The sequence below is a fragment of the Heteronotia binoei genome, chromosome 1 (genome assembly GCF_032191835.1).
Source record: "Heteronotia binoei isolate CCM8104 ecotype False Entrance Well chromosome 1, APGP_CSIRO_Hbin_v1, whole genome shotgun sequence".
NCBI lineage: Eukaryota > Metazoa > Chordata > Lepidosauria > Squamata > Gekkonidae > Heteronotia > Heteronotia binoei.
This window is the reverse complement of record NC_083223.1, coordinates 113,049,421-113,067,118: the sequence shown is the minus strand read 5'-3', so window position 1 is coordinate 113,067,118 and position 17,698 is coordinate 113,049,421. Positions and strand designations below refer to the sequence as shown.

At 38.5% G+C, this 17,698-nt stretch overlaps 1 protein-coding gene across 1 annotated transcript; it reads right to left on the bottom strand.

Moving 5' to 3' along the window:
* Positions 1-4,967: 4,967 nt before the first annotated feature.
* On the bottom strand, positions 4,968-16,656 carry CENPW (centromere protein W). Its single transcript, XM_060238972.1, has 3 exons — positions 16,429-16,656; positions 7,346-7,459; positions 4,968-6,124 (listed from the first exon to the last, which is right to left on the bottom strand). Exons 1-3 carry the CDS (start codon positions 16,516-16,518, stop codon positions 6,098-6,100), a joined length of 231 nt encoding a protein of 76 aa, XP_060094955.1. The 5' UTR covers positions 16,519-16,656; the 3' UTR covers positions 4,968-6,097.
* Between the last annotated feature and the right edge of the window lie 1,042 nt (positions 16,657-17,698).

Here is a 17,698-nt window from a genome sequence, read left to right as displayed (position 1 = left end):
CAGAGTCTAAAGAAAGTTAAACAGCTAGATGGGAGAACGGACAGAGGCTGAACAAGAAACCTGAAACTATTAAGACATGTTAGCCTTTCATTAACATCATACTGATAAGTTGTACACCTAGATTTAAAGGAAATTATTTTTCTCTATTTGATTTTTTCTATGTTCAGATGATGTAGTATTGTTGTTCAGCAGTGTGCTTTTTACTCATGTATCCATTGATTGATATTCTTTATAATAAAATGTTCTTTTTTTCTGAAATTGGGAGTTTTGGGGCCATTTGCAACCATGGGAAAAAAGCCTCATGCTTTGGTCCATGCTCATCAAACTCCAAGAGTTTGGAAGGCCTGCTTAGCTGAGAATATAACAAGTGAGGTTTCAAGAATTTTCTCCCAGTCTTCACATTAGCTGACCACAAGGAGGGGATTCTGAATGTGAACGGAGGGTCTGGTGGACTATTAATGGCCTGCTGGTGACAGCAAAGAATAAATCCTTATTTATGAAAAGGAATGAGTAGGATAAAACTGGAGAAGCCAACTCCTCAGTGTGGTCTAGCAGCTTAAGACCTTGGTCAAGTGAGTAAAGCACTCATTCTCCATGGTAAAAACAAGGACCAGAGAGGTCATTTTATTATACTAGTTATTCCTTTGGACTCAATTTTCAGTTTCAATCCTATGAAGTAATTTTCTCTGTCCCAGGGTCTATGCAAAGAATTTATTCCAGCCCTTTGACTTTCCTTACAGAAACTAGACTTTGCAACTGATGTCAACAATTTTACTCTCACAGCAATTACAATATGAATATTTAATGGCATTACAGCATCACTGCCAATGGCTTCACCCCCACAAAATGTAGTCCTCTCATCCTTGGACAAGGAAAAAGTTGCACCATACAGTAGCTAGTAATATGAATTAATAGACCAAAACAAGGGTCTCATTGAGCCAGTACTCCATAGCCGTAATGGGCAACTGAAACTAATCACTGTTATGAAATCTGGCCTAAACTCATACTTACTAGAACTTTCTATACTGGGGTGGCCAAATCTGCTTAATGTAAGAGTCGCATAGAATAAATGTCAGATGTTTAAGAGCTGCAAGACATGAACAAATATTACAAGCGTCTTTATTAAAACTCTTAATACTTTACAACACGACCATACTATGATACTTAAAAAAAAAAAAAGCTGGGAATAACAGTCCCTGTAAAACCAGCATAGGGAAAGGTTAAGAAATTATTTTTTGGCACCAGTGGGAGAAGGAAACATACATCTACCATATGAATCACAGACCACTCTTTGTATCATTATGCATCTTCCTTTGCCTTGACATAAGGCTTAGTAAATACAGCTCCTACAAGAGCTATGAAACTAAGAGGGAATCCTGTGCAGACTTGTTTAATTCAGTCCCTCCTTCCAGGGACTCCCTCAGCCCTTGTCTCACTCTAGGTCCCCAGGTGACCTCTATGGTGAAGGAAAAGAGCTTGCAAGCCTGACTATTTCCCCTTCCTTCCCTGCTTCACACATGACAGAAATAGTCACCTACCTATGGGTCAGTGCTCAGAGGATGATTGAGGTTCAAATGCTAAGCATGCTTACTTGAGATTAAGACTGCATTAAGTTCCTCCTCAATGTTCAGGAGCCACACAGTATGTGTGAGAAAGCCGCATCTGGCTCCTGAGTCAGTTTGGCCACCCCTGTTCTATACAAATCCTCCTGAACTCAAGTTAGATTAAGAGCAGTTCCCTTCAGCCATCATTTATATATGTTAGAATAATGTTGCAGACTTCTCATTAGTTTGATTTGCAGTCCGAGTACAGCTCACCAAATGAGTGAAAACCAGTTGTTTTATACCTAAAGTAATTAGAGAAACTTCGCTGTGTTCAAGTAGAAAGTTTTATTAATGAAGACCAATTTAAAGATTTATCATATCATACTTTTAAAATTTCCATATATTATTTTTCTGTTGCTCATCAGTGGTTCTCAAACTTGACACCCCAAAACCCACCTTCCTGCATTACCTGCACATGACTCCATTCCTTTTCAAAGTGTATACAACAACTTTCAGAGCTACTCATAGAAAGGCTAACGTCACATAAAACCTGTACTTCCAGCACTCAACTGAAAACTGCTGTTGCTAACTACAGATCCAAAGTGGTGTGTTTCTACCCCACAATGAATTCCAATGGAAAAGACAGTTGTTTTATATCATAAGCAACTGTTATGGCTGCATTAGGACAGTGCCTACATGGTACTACTCAACCAATTAAGAGGACTGAACTACTGGACCCAAGCTACCAACAAGAATGTATTCTGGCTGTTTGTCAAGGCTGTAAGGAATCTGGGTAGGTGTCACATCTATTTTACTTTATTTATACACCACCTTTCTACCTAATACTCAAGACCCACTATAAGTTCCCATTCTTCAAAAGTATGAAGAAAATTCCTTCCTCTGAGATGGAGAGTCCCCATCTTGTTTCAGAAAACTGAGATGGCTAACAGAAAATATGGAGAAATATGTATATAGGTTTGTCTTCTAACCTCAATAAGAAATCACAGACCTTCACAGGTCTCCAGAATCTCTAGCATAAGAAATTCTCATTTACGTCTTAGGTCTTGCCTTCCTATGAGGTATTTGTTTCTCTCTGCTCCATTATTTATGTAGGCACTTTATAATAAAAAAGGAGGAAATGTAGGTACTAAAAATGAAAGAGAAAGGATGTATTCAGAAGTTTTTTTGATCCTAAAAATTATAAATTTGTTCTCATGGTCTTAGTGTTTTCTTTTTTTCCCTTCCTATAATGATTTTCTTTTGGAAGCAGTAAGAAATGAAATATGATTTAAGGAAAGTACTGCATATACTCCTATAGAAGATTTTCTAATGAAAAGAAAGCAAACAGAACTTTCCAAAACGATGATGTATTACTTTATGTCCTGAAGACTGCAGGGTTCCAATAGCTTACTTTTCTCTGGCACTCATTAGCCATGGACTTTTCAAGCTGGTGAGCTAATTCCCTTTACACTATAAACCATAGGATATCCTTCTCTGTTTCATGTTTTTGATACTACAAAAGGTCAAAAAGTATTCTAGACAATTTTGGCCAATGCTTAAAATGGAGATTAAAAAAAGAAAAGAAACTCTTGCACTAGTTTTCAGGTTCAGCATTTGAAACCTGTGCAAACACCTGTGCATAAACCTGGTTGAAAATGACAACATACCACAATGATTCAAAATCCAACATAAATTGCATTTTTATTTAGAAATGTGTTAACATCTGTAAAGCAACCAATCTGTGGTATTGTAATCTGCAGAAAATTTAACTAATTTTTAATTTTTATATTTTTATTTTCATGTTAACACCTTGTAACAGAAAACCCATCACTTTAAAATGTACTATTTAAACTCCTAGTAAGAAAATAGAGGAAAACTGAAAGAAATGTTTACATGGATGGAACATATATGGAACAGAGAAATAATTTCAAATGCCTTCTGCAATAGTTAAGATTTCTTTCTTTTAAACTAAAAATCTGATATGTTGAACTGTATTGCTATGACATGCTAATTTATGACTTGATATTCTGTCTTGGAAAGTTTCACATTTATATTCATGCCAATACTCAAACACATATGGGTTATGTGTTAAAAATTTATAGCAGATCAGTGAATGTGATGTCTCTCTCACCTGAGCTACTGAAGTGTTAGAAGAAATTAAAAACCACCATAAATGGAAGCAAGTCCCACTATATTCCATGGGGCTTGCAAATAAATGCGCTAAGGATCACATGCTTACTAAAGCACAGAATCTTATTCTTAGAACTAGAGTATAAGCAAATTTTTTGTTAAACTCTCACTTTAACCTCATACTATGGGAGACACTGCAGTATGGTTCCTTCTGTGCTGTCAGGAGAATGCTAGGATGAGAAGCTACAGTGCTTCTCCTCACATAGCCTAGGGACATAGGAAATAGCTGGGCAGCAGCAGCTTCTGTGTTGCCAACAGGACACAGAATACCTATACAGGGAATGGCCCCAAAAATTACAAGATTTTTTTTCATTTCAAGCGCTCCCACTTATACTACATTAAAAGATGGACACTGACCAAAGTCTTCAAATGTGCAAAAAACCAAAGCAGAGGCAAAACTACCCAGATAGATGAATAAAAGCATCCATCACAATTCACCCAAGAAAAATCCTCACAGGCAGCAATAAAAAGTATCAATTAGCAATTATCTGAAAAAACGAAACTGGGGATATGTTCAATCACATTGTAGATTATGGCTCCATATTGATCAACATTTAATTTTTATACTTTTTAATACTTTACCACAATAATGCCAGAGACGTAACACTACAGTCATTCTGTAAAAATTATTTCTATATTTATATTTAACGACAAAACAACTCCTTTAACTACTCTATATTATAAACACATCAGGCATTGAATAAAAATACACATTTAGTTTCTAAAGATTACCATAACCTGGGAAGTGTTGATCAGCCACTGTTTATTAATGATGCTGTATAACTGGGAGATGACACTTGTTAGTGTGGAAAATGAGATATCTTCAAGATGCTGTCAAAACACAGGCCATTTAGCTTCTCTCTTCTCACACTTAATTAACAAGACATATGAAAGCTCAAAAGTTGTTTTCTTCCTCTCTGTGAAAAATTTAAAAATGAAATCCTTAATTGCCCTACATCTGTCAGCAATAAAAACTTGGTACGTTTTGTGATTGTTTGTGTTATAATGTAAAATTATAGTTCTGGCAAAGAACAGATTTTTTAAATAGAAGCGACACAAGAAGAAAAACACACGGGACTCTTAACTCTATCTCCATCTTATGGTTAGAAAAGGAATATTCATTCTGGGCGGAAAACTTCTACAGATACTGTATATGAAGTCTTACAAAATTAGATATATAGAGATATATAAAACTATAATTAGAATAATAAGAATAACAATATAACAAATAAGTGGTCATTAAAATAAAGGGGGAAATCATGTCCTTTATTGTATCAAAGAAGTATGTGAATCAGTGCAGGTTTACAAAGGAAACCAACTTATATAGGAAAACCATAGAAAGCTGTGTGCATTTCACTGATCAAAACTGGTAACAAATACTTCATGCTTATAATTTTTCTGTTCTTCAAAAGGATTTGTACTTTGCCTTGGCATAGAACAGTATTCCAAGGAAGAATAACCAGGCTGAAAGTACAAGTCTTGTGGCTGGTGCTCTTGGGTGGTGCTGGCTGTGGACAGAAAACGATGGGCATGGGGTCCAAGGCTTCCAGTTCTATGGTCTCTATCTTCCCTGCTTAACAGAAGAAAAAGGATAACAACCTTGCCTCTTCATCCAAAAAAGGAACAAAAGAAAAAAATACTGCAGGGTTTTCCATTCCTTTAGCCATATACAATGCCAGGAATTGTTTTGGTCAAGGAAGAGATGGAATGCACCAGTGTCTGTTCTTTCCTAAGAACTGCTGCTGCAACTGGTATTTACTGCTCATTCTCCCTTCAAAATTTAAGTACCCCATTTTTTTCTTTTAATATACAACAAACAGAAAAAAATTAGTAAGAAAAAAAGGAGACAGGAACAGCTTTATTACTAAACATCATTTTACAAGGTTTCTGAAACTTCTAATACTCCTTTTATAGCACATACGTTTCCCGTTGCAAGTTTCCTAAATTAAGCAGTCGTTAACAGCAACATGTTATTACTCCAAGATGTTATTTAAAATATCAAAAGTTTATAAACAATTGAAACATGAAACTTTACAGCACTCCCCACTGATAAACATTTTCTTTTCAAAAAGAGATTTTGTAAGATGCAGAACTTCTGCTTAAACGTTTATAATAGCCCTCACACAATGAATCTTGCTAATACATAATCTGATATAACAAAACATGTAGCAAATTCCTACTAAAGAACAATAAGTTTCATTCCTGAAAAAATATCTAGTGAGTGACCACAGAAGCGAAGTCAGACATTTCTCATATGTGGAGGTTAAGAACTCTTATGATCTGAATAGATTACTAATACAGTACCATCTGAAAAGTTAGTCACTACATACATATCAACCAAGGAATGAAGGAGTACAGTTTGGCTAGCCTCTACTCTTCTTTAAAATTTCCTGCAGAAAGAAAGAAAGAAAGCATAACCTTCAGGCACATTGTTTATTTGTTTACTTCAAGTGCGGAGACTCAAAACAGAATACAAAATTTTAAAAAATATAATAAAGCTATACGATGTAATAAAACTAGAATACAAATACTAGAAAACAATGCAATAAGAGGAGGATAGTACATACAAAAAACAAACTACTCATGAAAAAAGTTGCTTCCATGAATATTAAAGCTAAAACCTTATTCCCATTTATAAAAATATCCTATTGAACAGTACCATTTACAACACATTCTTCAATAAAAGTGCAGGACACTTCCAAACCACAACATGGCAGGCCATTCCTGCAAGTAGGAGGCACAACAGAACGTGGTCTTCCATGCACAAGTAGCCCTATATTTAACTGAAACTGCTTAAAGCCAACAGCCACTTTAAAAGCTATAAAGTCTTTTTCTACACATCCCAAAGTCAACATTAGTAATGAAGTACTGATCTTGAATTTATAACTTATATATGCACATCAACACGTTCTTGCCTTCCCTTCTCTATAGATAACCACTCCTTTGCTTGTTATTAAAAAGAAGTGGGCATAAAACTTTTCATAGGACCAAGATCCAAAGAACCATGTGACTAATTCTGCATATTCAATCAACCTTTGGGTTTATATTTCCTGAACAGCAGCGGTTTCCCATACAAGCCATATTTGAAACTGAAGGGACCTTCAGAAGCAGTTTGTGAAACTGCAGATGGGTCTACCTCTTAAAGGGTCTCACTGAATATATCCAAGCCATAGGACATGCTAACTCTTTGCATCATGTCATGAAAGTAAAATGCAAATGTGGAACAGGAGCTTACCTATAATATGACACCTGCTTAATGTCCTTTGCAGTGAGCTGGTTTTATATTAATGTTTTGTAATGTTATTCTAGTGTAATAATTTGTTTATTATTATAATAATAAAATCTGAATCTTTAAGTTGTGCGAGTGGCTACACATTAACACATTTATGCCACTGTCATAAAAAGAACGGCAAAGGCTGATTTTTTTCTTAAATTAAATGACCTGGCAGCATAATTAATATTTTATTTGTAAAGTAAAATGCAGTAAAATTAATGGCACAAGAAGACTCATTATATGCCCTTGACATTTGATAGAAATATGTGCACAGCTCAGTGTTGCATATTTAAATGTTAAGATACAGTGGGGAATTTCAGCTTTTAAGTGTTATTACCTTTGCTGAAGTCAGAACATGTTCATATTTAATTGTTTTGCTCTTGTCTGCAATGGCCTTGGTCCGACTTTCTTCAGCTAATCGATGCAGAAACAATAAGAAATTCAAATGTACCTTTAAAGAAGCAAAGATTGTAACATTATTACAAACGTAAAGAATGCTACCAACAAATTGCTTAAAAGCTGCTGCATGTGAATTTTTTTTAAAAAATATCTGAACTACTGATCATAAATTCTTGCACCAATGCTCAATATGTACATAATTTTAAATACACTATATACTCCACGTCAACTATGGCTCATCTACGAATACTGAAATTCACACATCAGGGTTACATTGACACAGAAGGAGGATTTTTCTCCAAACTTGGGGAAAACACCGCCATCTGCAGAAAAAAATGTGAAACCTTTACAAAGTGGGGGATCAAAAAACCTTTGTTGCTTCCGTGCAGAACTGCCATTGACAATGTCTGCCTCACTGCTGTTGACTCTCATAAGCAGCATCTCTGAGCAGGAAAACTGGTGGCAGAACAGCAGATAGGGGAGGAAAGGAAACGTGGATGGTGTTGCTGCCATCACCTCCAGTTCCACCATCACAGTCCCTTCAGCTGCAGTGCTGTAGGTTACCGTATTAAGGCTGGAACACTAAGGACCCTTGCCTGGAAGAAAGCCCCACTGAATAACATGAGCCTGAAAAACGCTGCTGAGCTTGAAAAGCCCCTTGAAAGTAATGTAGTGCTTAGCAAAAATTAGCATGTATTTATCAAGAGCAAATTCTGCCGGATTAATACTATTGCCTTTTTTAAAAATCACTTGCCTGGTGGATTAGGGAATATTGTGAATGTAATATATGTATCATGCCAAATGCCTTGTTGACATCAAACTCCTTCATGATAATTTAGGTTAGTAAACTGTTTAGATGTAGAATGAATCCACCATCATTGGATTCAAGATGTTGGAGAACCACATGAAAAATGCTTATCAATAGCATTTTATCAATCTGGCAGTAGATCTTGACTGGGGTACCACAGGGCTCTATCTTCAGCCTGGTACTCATCAACGTTGTTACAAACAACTAGAACAAAAGGTTAAAGGTTACCAGATTTGCAGAGGATACAACACTGAGGATAGCTAGCATCTTAGGAGAAAAAAAATCAGATAATGACAGACTGGAATGGTAAGCTGAAACTCACAAATAAAAAGATAGCCATTTAGGCAAAATAAAAAAGAATCAGACACACAGGTACAGGATATCGGAATATCTGGCTTGGCAGTAATGCATGTGAAGAATTTGCTGCTGATCACACACTGACTGCAATGCTGCTACAGAAACAAAATAATATGATTTCAGGTTGTACGTACAGAGTTATAGCATCTAAGTAATGATGAGGGGAAGTTCCACAGTACTCTGTGCTAGTCAGATCTCATTCAGAGCACTGTCAAGTTCTGGGTCCTACACTGTAAGATATTGACGGAGAAGGGCAAAAAAGATGGTTGGAGTCACAGAAAATAACTCCTATACTGAGGGGAGTTGGCAGACTAGATGGCCCCTTGAAACTATGCACTTCCGTTACATAACATATTCCTAGCATCCATATTCATCAGGATCAATGCTGCCATGTTCTTGTCAGATTCTGAGTAACTCGTAGTAAATGAGTATATTTAGCCTATGTATGTTTAACCTGGAGAAGACTGAGTTGAGCCACAGTACTTCAGTTAGGAGAAACATCTTAATGGCAAGAGCTGTTCAAGAAAGGAACTGATTATGGAGGTAACTGCTGATAGTCTTCAAGTAGAACCTGAAAAGCCATCTGTTGGGAATGCTCTAGAATGGATTTCCTGTACTGAGCAGGGGAGGAGGTAGATTAGATTAGTGGCCTCCAAACTTTTTGGCACCAGGGATCGGTGGCGGTACTGGGGTTTTTGCTGCCCCAGGCTGCCCCCGTGCCCACACCTCATCCCTGCCCCCCATGGGGGTCTTTAAATGAGGGGTAGGTGAAGGTCACTGCCACACTTCCCCTTCCATCCACCAGGGACCCAGGTGAATGAAAGAGGTAGTGCTTCGGAGTGAGGCTGTGCTGCCTCTTTTGTCCATCTGGGACCAGGGTGGGCAGAAAGTGCAATGCGGTGCCTCTGCCTCACTCTGCAGCCCGGTTGCTAACAGGCCGCGGATGGGACTGGTCCACGGCCTGGGGGTTGGGGACCCCTGGATTAGATGGTGTAAAAGAACCCTTCCAACTCTGCGGTTCTGTTATATAACATACTTCTAACATTTATACTCATCAGGAACAAGGCAGCCACATTCTTGTTAGATTAATAGTCTGGGTTCTCAGCGGGCAGTACCAGATGATGCACATTGCAGTAGTCTAGTCTTGTAAGTATGTCACCAATATACTGATATGCAACTCCACTTCATTTTCACTTAAGTGGAAAAAGGACAACCAGGGTGCTTACTCAGTGTCTTGCAACCTTAGGGATTCCTTAAAGGCAAAGAAAGCAAGGTGTAATCAAGATAGGACTAAAGTTCCTGGGTTCTTCAGGGGCTGCAATATACAGTGAGGAGAGTTCAAGTAAAGAGTACTCATACTGCTCAGACTAGAACTGCCCTGAAAGGGGTTTGCTGCTATGCCTGGACTTTTGGCTTGCACTGATGCCTTTCATAGACTTTCATAGAGGAGGGAGTAGCAAAGAGCTAGAAGAATATATAACCTAAATATTTCAGGGTTTCTGAGTATTGCTGTGACCCAGTTTTATAATAATGCAGTGAATAAATATAGACTTTGTGACTGTCAGTAATAAGAGACAAAGCTCTTTAGCCAGGCTAAGTCTATGAAATGTTCTTTACTGTGTTAAATTTCAAGCTACTGCATGAGCCATTTTAAGCTAAACAACAAATGAGGTAAAAGGAGAAAGCTATCAAAATATAAAGTGTTTCCTTTGTATTGCAGCAGTACGTCAATAAAAGATTCAGTACACTAGAAACACTATAAGAACAGCAGAGCTACAGAAGAAGACATGCATATTTTAAAGTCAAATAAGGACTAGTAATTCAACAGGGAATAAATATTATTTTTCTAACATATTTTATATTAATGAGCAACATATATGTCATAATGACGTCAACATATATATTCTTTGGAGGGCTTGTGTAAAGTTACCAATTCTCTTTTTATTTCTAATATTCTGTGTGCATGAGTTGCTACCATTTGAAGCATGGGAATGGTAGTAAAATAATGTTCACAATTTAAAAAACTGCATTACTGAATACGGAGGTTGGATTTTAAAAAACAAGTCTAGATACTTTCCCCTTCGAAATACATAAAGAACAATTTGCGTGTCATGCCATTTACAAGTATCGGTAGTAAGTTCTTTCTATCCCGCCCCCCCTTTATTAAACCCTGAAACAGAAACTTTTATTTATCCATAGTCTGTGTTTTATAGGAAACAAGAACATCTAGAAATGCAGCAAACAAATATCAAGCAAGTTAATATGAAGAAAATTCCCAGCGAGCTACAAAAGATCTTGGATACCATGATTACAGTGCAAGAGATGGCTGACATAATAAAAGTACAGAAGAATAATAAGGCAACAGGTCCTGATGGACTCCCTGTGGAATTCTTTAAGAGCTTTGAAGAAATTATACTTCTACCTTTTAAGAGAATCATTGAAGGCATTACACAAACTGGGAAGGTGCTGGATTCGTGGAATGAAGACCTAATATCATTGATACATAAGGAAGGGACTGACGCAGCAGATATAAAAAATCATTGACCTATTTTGTTACTGAACACAGATTAAAAATTTTTTGCCTCTATTTTAGTATAAAGGTTGAAGAAAGTGCTTCCAGAAGTAATGTCAAGACCAAACAGGCTTTTTGCCAAAAAGGCAAATGAGACAAAATGTACGGACATTACTGAACGTATTAGAATATTATAGAGAACATTTGGACAAACAAGTGGCCTGCTTTTTCATAGATGCGGAGAAAGCATTCGATAATGTTAATTGGAATTTTATGTTGAGGTGCCTGAAAGATATTGGATGTGGAGAACATTTTGAAGGGCTGGTTAAATCTATTTACAGCAACCAGAAGGCTAGAATTAATTTTAATGGTAAACTGTCTAGTTTGATACAGATAGAGCAAGGAAAGAGGCAAGTTTGCCCACTTTCACTGTTTATTTTGACATTAGAATATCTGATAATCTCAATAAGAGACAATCAGGAGATAAGGGGCATGAAAATAAAAGGGGAAAGCTTTAAAATTCAGACTTTCGCGGATGACCTTGTATTTATATTGGAAGAGCCGAATACATCAATTGACAAATTAAGAGGAAGATTGGAACAATTTGGAGAAGTAATCAGATTCAAAGTGAACTAAAAAAACCAAGTTTTTGACAAAAAATATGATGACAGATCAAATTGAGGAACTGGAAAGCAAGTCAGGATTTGGACACGGAAAAAAAGTGAAGTATTTGAGAATTCATTTGACAGCGGGAGTAAGGTCGTTGTAAGGATAATTATGATAAACTACTTAAAGAAATTGAAGCAGATTTAGCAAGATCGCAAGATATGCAAATCTTGCTACCTGGTAGGATATTAACAGTCAAAATGAACATATTACCTAGAATAATATTTTTGTTTCAAATGATTCCCATTACATTACCACAATCCTTTTTTCAACAGATAAATACAATGATATCTAAATTAATCTGATAGAATAAAAGACCCAGGATTAAACTCAAAGTTCTACAAGATACTAAACTAAGAGGTGGATTGGCGTTACCGGACTGGCAATTATATTATAAAGTGTGTACATTAATGTGAGTGAGAGATTGGATGCTATTGAAGAGACAGAGATTGTTGGTCCTAGAAGGAGCCGATCTTCCTAGAGGATGGCACTCATATATGTGGTACCAACCCCCCCTCTAAAGATTCCTTATTTCTTAGACACAAAATTAGTAAAACTATTTATAGAACTTGGACTTGGATCAAACCACAAATGTATAAGTGTACACCAAAGTGGTTATCTCCGATAGAGGCATCAATGCACCTTAATTTAATTAAGTGGGAAGAAATTGGTAATTCTGAAACATTGTTGGATCATCAAGGGAATTTGAGAATCGAGGAAGATTCAAAATTGGATTGGTGGACTAAAATCCAAGTGAAGTCCAAGTATAGGAGTGATAAAGAAATGGGTTTTGCTAAAAAGATGAATGAATTGGATGTTATTATGTCTGGCACCAATGAGAAATTAATTAAAAAAAAATTACAATCTATTGTTGGAAATCAAAATGCAAGAAGTGGTGAAGAAAAGTTTGATGAAAAGGATGCAGGATTTTGGACATACCATAGAGCTCGCAGATTGGGAAAAGCCGTGGAAAGAAAGTATAAAACTCACGAGTTCAGCTACTTTTAAAGAAAATCTTTATAAGATGGTATATAAATGGTATACAACGCCAGAGAAGCTTGCAAAGATTTATCAGAACGTTTATAATAAGTGTTAGAAATGCCAGAGGGCAAAAGGCTCCCTTTATCATATTTGGTGGCAATGTCCAAAAGCGAAAAAATATTGGGGCCAAATTCATAGTTGGCTCCAAAAGGTATTAAAAAGGAACATTAGCCACCAACCAGAGATGTACTTAACTAAATATATGTCAGAAAGATATTTCGAAACCAGTATATAGATTTTTAGTGCATGCAGTTACGGCGGCTAGACTAGTTTATGCGAAAAGTTGGAAAAGTGAGCAGATACCTAGACAAGAAGATTTTGTACAAAAGCTCCTGGAGGTAGCAGAAATGGACCACCTATCAGTGAGGTTAAAAGAAGGAACTCTCCAATAGTGTAAAGAAACTTCGCAACCATTGTATGTCTGGTTAAAGAGGGCAAATATGTATAGGAAAGTCTATAATACGGTAGGAATGTGAATGCTAGATTAATAGTATACTATGATAAGAAATAATTTGGATTTATAGCATTGATGTTAGACTAAACTATTTTGTCCACCATTTTCCAATTTGCTTTTGTTTTGTTTTTATTTTGTATTGGATATTTTTTGTTTGTTTGTGTGCTGTTTTGTCTGTATTGTCTTTGATGGGGTGTATAATGTTGGTTGGATAGTGTTTCTATTGTATGTGTTGAATTGTTAATAAAAACTTTAAAATTTCATAGTCTGTGCTTTAGCTAGTTTTTGGGATTAATTACAGATTCTTTCTGGGAAATATATTCCCAGTACTACATAGTGTTGAAAGTGAAGGACTGTGCAACACCTCTTTGCATTGATTATACCTGTACTCCAAAGGAGGGCAGAAGACCTAGCAAGCTACACAGGTCAGGTTCTTTCTTCTCTATTGGCTGCTCTGCTTCTGTCTCTCTGTCAACCCATACTGCTGCTCTCAGGGACTTCCTTCCATCTGGATAACTTTTTCTGATCCTGCTTCTTTGGCTAACCTCCATGAGGGCAAGATGCATTGTCAACATCTCTCTCCATCCTCTAGTTAGAAAGAATGTTAATTTAGGCTTTCCTGTCACTGTATGGATTTCCTTAATAACAAAGATTCAGGTGGGTAGCCATGTTGGTTTGAAGCAGCAGAACAAAGTTTGAGTCTAGTGGTACCTTTAAGACCAACATTTTATTCAAGGTATAAGCTTTCGTATGCATGCACACTTCCTCAGATACAGTGGAAAAAACATCCTCAATCACTGCATGTAGGTTAATTATCATATGCCAGTGTGCAGTACAGCCAGGAAATCCTAATATCACCTGGCAGCCAGAAGTTCTAGCTGTTTTAGCATTATGCATTACTAGGTGGCAAGGGATTTTTTTAAGACGTATTTTTTTAAGGCAAGGGATGTTTCAGAGGTGGTTTGTGCTGTGGCAGTGTTGTTGTTTTTGCGGGGGAGGGGAGCCAAAATGTACTGGACTTCCTACAACAGGCCCTGAGGAGAGGTGGTAGTAATCAGTAAGCCCCCAGGAGAACCTGTCAGCAAAGAACTCTCTCCCTCAGATGTCAGTGGCTGTGTGGTGAGGTTTTAACCTGACAGGGCCAGCAGTGGGTGGGCGAGAGAAGAATTAGCCAATGGCATGCCAGAGACAGAGTGCATAGCCCACATCCAACCAATGAAAATCCTCAGATTTTATTTATTAAAGATGCTCATTTAACTAGATGCAGCCAGAGCACAAGCTCTTTACCCTCAGCCACCATACCCCTGTATCTTCAGGAGTGTGCATGCCCCACTCCTGCCTTTTCAGCAGACTAGTTTGATGCACCTAACCATTACTGAATTTCTGATAAATGGTACTGCCATTGGCCATCATCCTTAGGTGCCACCCTCCCATTTCAGCCTACCTTGAGTTATTGGGAGTCAGTTCTGCCAAAAGACTCCTAAACAATTGGCCCACTAATCTGCCTGCTGTGCAGGACAGCTCAATAGCTGAGGAGAAGGAAGGGTTATATTCACTGGAGTGGAGGTTGAGTGTTATGGATTCCTCTGGGAAGAGACACAGAATGAAGCAATAAATTTAACTATCTCATATCTGCTTAACCAGCAATCCCCATTCCCATAAGTGCCAGAAGCAAATATGCTTGTAAGAGTCAGCAACAATTTTGTTTTTCCCAAATAGGGGTAGAAGTAATTCATATGTACCCCCTTCACACACACACACTAAATCCCAAAGTTTGCAACTGTATTAGTCTCTAGACAAACAGCATATCAAAGAGGAAAAAAATAATTTTTCAGAAAATGACTGACTTTAGTATTTTATCAGCAAAACAACAAATTTAAATTCTCTGTTTATAACTGCTGGTCCATAGCCACTTTCTATTCAGCTCATCAATCATGATGGGAAGCCCTCTACAGCATAAAGGACGCAAGGCAAAACTTGAATCATGCCAGATTTGGTGCTGACTGAGAAGGTCCAGTAATCTGATTCTAGGATAAACCAACCCACAGAACTGCTTTATCTCATTCTACACTCCTAAAAGGGACCTTCTTACACCCATGTCTGAATAAATACCATAATATCATGACACAAGTGAGAGTATCCCTTTCCTTCCCTAAAGAGCAACCACAAACAGCCCATACCAAATGGAAAAGAAAAGTATTTCCATGTCAGAGGTATCCAGTAGCCTTGAGCGCAAACAACTGTCACTGTAGATCTGGCACAAACACAAAGCCTTATATGGTGCTGGGGGATGGGTTAGTGTGTTCAAACTTTCCACACAAACTAATACAGGGTTACCAAAGCCTTACACTTACGACAACAAAGAGGCAGAATCACCAATGGTTGCTACAATGCCACTGACATTTTAGCACATGTATTCAGAGTGCTCACAATCCTGTTTCCTATTGCTGTCTTCTAACTAATGGATAGGGAATGTTTCCTCTTGAAGTTCTACAAAACCACAGGGCAAAAGGGGTATATACATAACATCTTTTCAAAGCCGTTCGCTTGTCTTTATCAGACAGACAGAAAGTGCTCTAGTCCACAAAAGCTTTGTGCGGGAATAAGAACTTGATAGGAATCTTCTGGCATCGTAAACACTACGCAGAGAACCTGTCTGCTAATCAACCACCAACCACAAATGCCTAGGAACAAGTGCGTTGCCAAGGTGACCATGATAACTGTAGTGGCGTCTGAAACTTAATGTACTGTGGCATAAACTTCCGCGGCCTTGAGCCCACGTCATACATTAAGGTCTTGGAAGGCTTTCGCCACAAAGCGCTACAAGACTCCATTCTGTTAAACTTGCAGAAGAAGCAATTACTGCGTCCCCTCTCTACGCATTTTACTGTCCGATCAAGACGAAGCGGATGGATGGCTGTCATGGGGGGAAGGTTAAACTTGTTCACAATCTCACATACGCACAGAGAGAGACCTATGAAGAACGTGCCCTGCCGTCCATTTCAGCGGGTAGTCACACGCACACAGCGGCTTACCGCTCCCTAACTACAGCAGCACAAGCCCACCTCCTTCCCTTCAGGATGGTAACATATTCCTACAAGCGGAGAAAGGAAGATCCGCAGAGGCCGTTAAGGCAGCGGGAACTCTCTGGGTTTCGCCTTCCTACCGGCCCCCTCCCCTCACCAGCAGGTCGCTGTTAGCGGTCATCCTCAGGTGGGGCTTGTGCCGCTTCACCAGGCCCTTCAACAGATTGCGCGACACGGTGCGCTTCATCCTCGCAGTGAGGCAATCCTTCCGCAATGGCAGAGAGCAGAAAACTCCGCGGCTCGGAACTTCTCAACAACGGTCTCAGTGAAACTCACCACGCCTGCGTCCGGGAACGTTCGAATCTGGCGCCGCCGGCTCTGCGTCACGCGCTGCTGACGCGTCACTGTTCTTGGTCCGCTCCTCCCCATCCGTGAGGTTCGGAGAGAAAAGATTGCACTGTTTTCTTCCCATGTTTTTCAGAAGTTGCGGGAAACAGCCAAAGCAAAGGCGTTCGTCGTCTCCCAAGTTCAGTGGTCAATTTACTGGTTTGTTTATCTATATCGCTACTAAGCGCTGTTGCCGCCATTTCAATAACTTTTAAGTGGCATGTCTCAGAATAGGGGAAAGGGACCTGAATAGTGCAAAGGAAGGTCTGGTCTTTATTAGGGTTACCATTTTGCTTTATCAAAAGACGCAAAATAACTTTTATTAAGGTAGGGTTGCCAAGTCCAATTGAAGAAATAACTGAGGGCTTTGGGGTGGAGCAAAGTTGTGACAAGCATAACTGAACTCCAAAGGGAGTTCTGGCGATCACATTTAAAGGGACCACAGACCCTCCCTTTGGAGATAATGAAGGATAGGGGCACCTTCTTTTGAGGCTCATAGAATTGGACACCCTGGTCCAATCTTTTTGACACTTGGAGGGTGTTTTGAGGAGAGGCACTGGATGCTATGCTGCATTTACCTCAAAAAACAGCCTGCCCCCCTGCTCCAGATACCCATGAATCAATTCTCCATTATACCCTATGCGAATCAGTCTCCATAGGGAATAATGGAGTGCCCAGCAGACATTTTTCTCCCCGACCCCAGCTTTCTGATGACCCTGAAGGGGGGGGGGGGGCTCCAAACCGCGGGATCCTCTGCCCATACCTGGGGATTGGCAACTCTATATTAAGGTCAGCCCAGATATCACTCAAAACAATGTGCAAGCTTTCCAGTTCTCCAGAATTCTTCCTCAAGATGGTTGTATCTGTTTGTCTACCTTCCACATCCAGTGTGACAGAGTTCTGGATTAATTCAAACGTTTACATGCTGCCTTATATTATATTGTTTTGCCTTAATGAAAGCTATTGTATGGCTTTTATTTCCAAATTTTGCTTTGGATTAACATGGCTGTCTGGTAACTTCTACCACTTTTCTTGGCTAT

Excerpts from the sequence above, each read along its gene's own strand:
- CENPW (XM_060238972.1), bottom strand. The coding sequence starts at position 16,518 with ATGAAGCGCACCGTGTCGCGCAATCTGTTGAAGGGCCTGGTGAAGCGG. Across the intron at positions 7,460-16,428 it reads CCGCTAACAGCGACCTGCTG|GTACATTTGAATTTCTTATT; the intron begins GTGAGGGGAGGG and ends GCTTCTTTAAAG. Across the intron at positions 6,125-7,345 it reads ATGTTCTGACTTCAGCAAAG|GAAATTTTAAAGAAGAGTAG; the intron begins GTAATAACACTT and ends TTCTTTCTGCAG.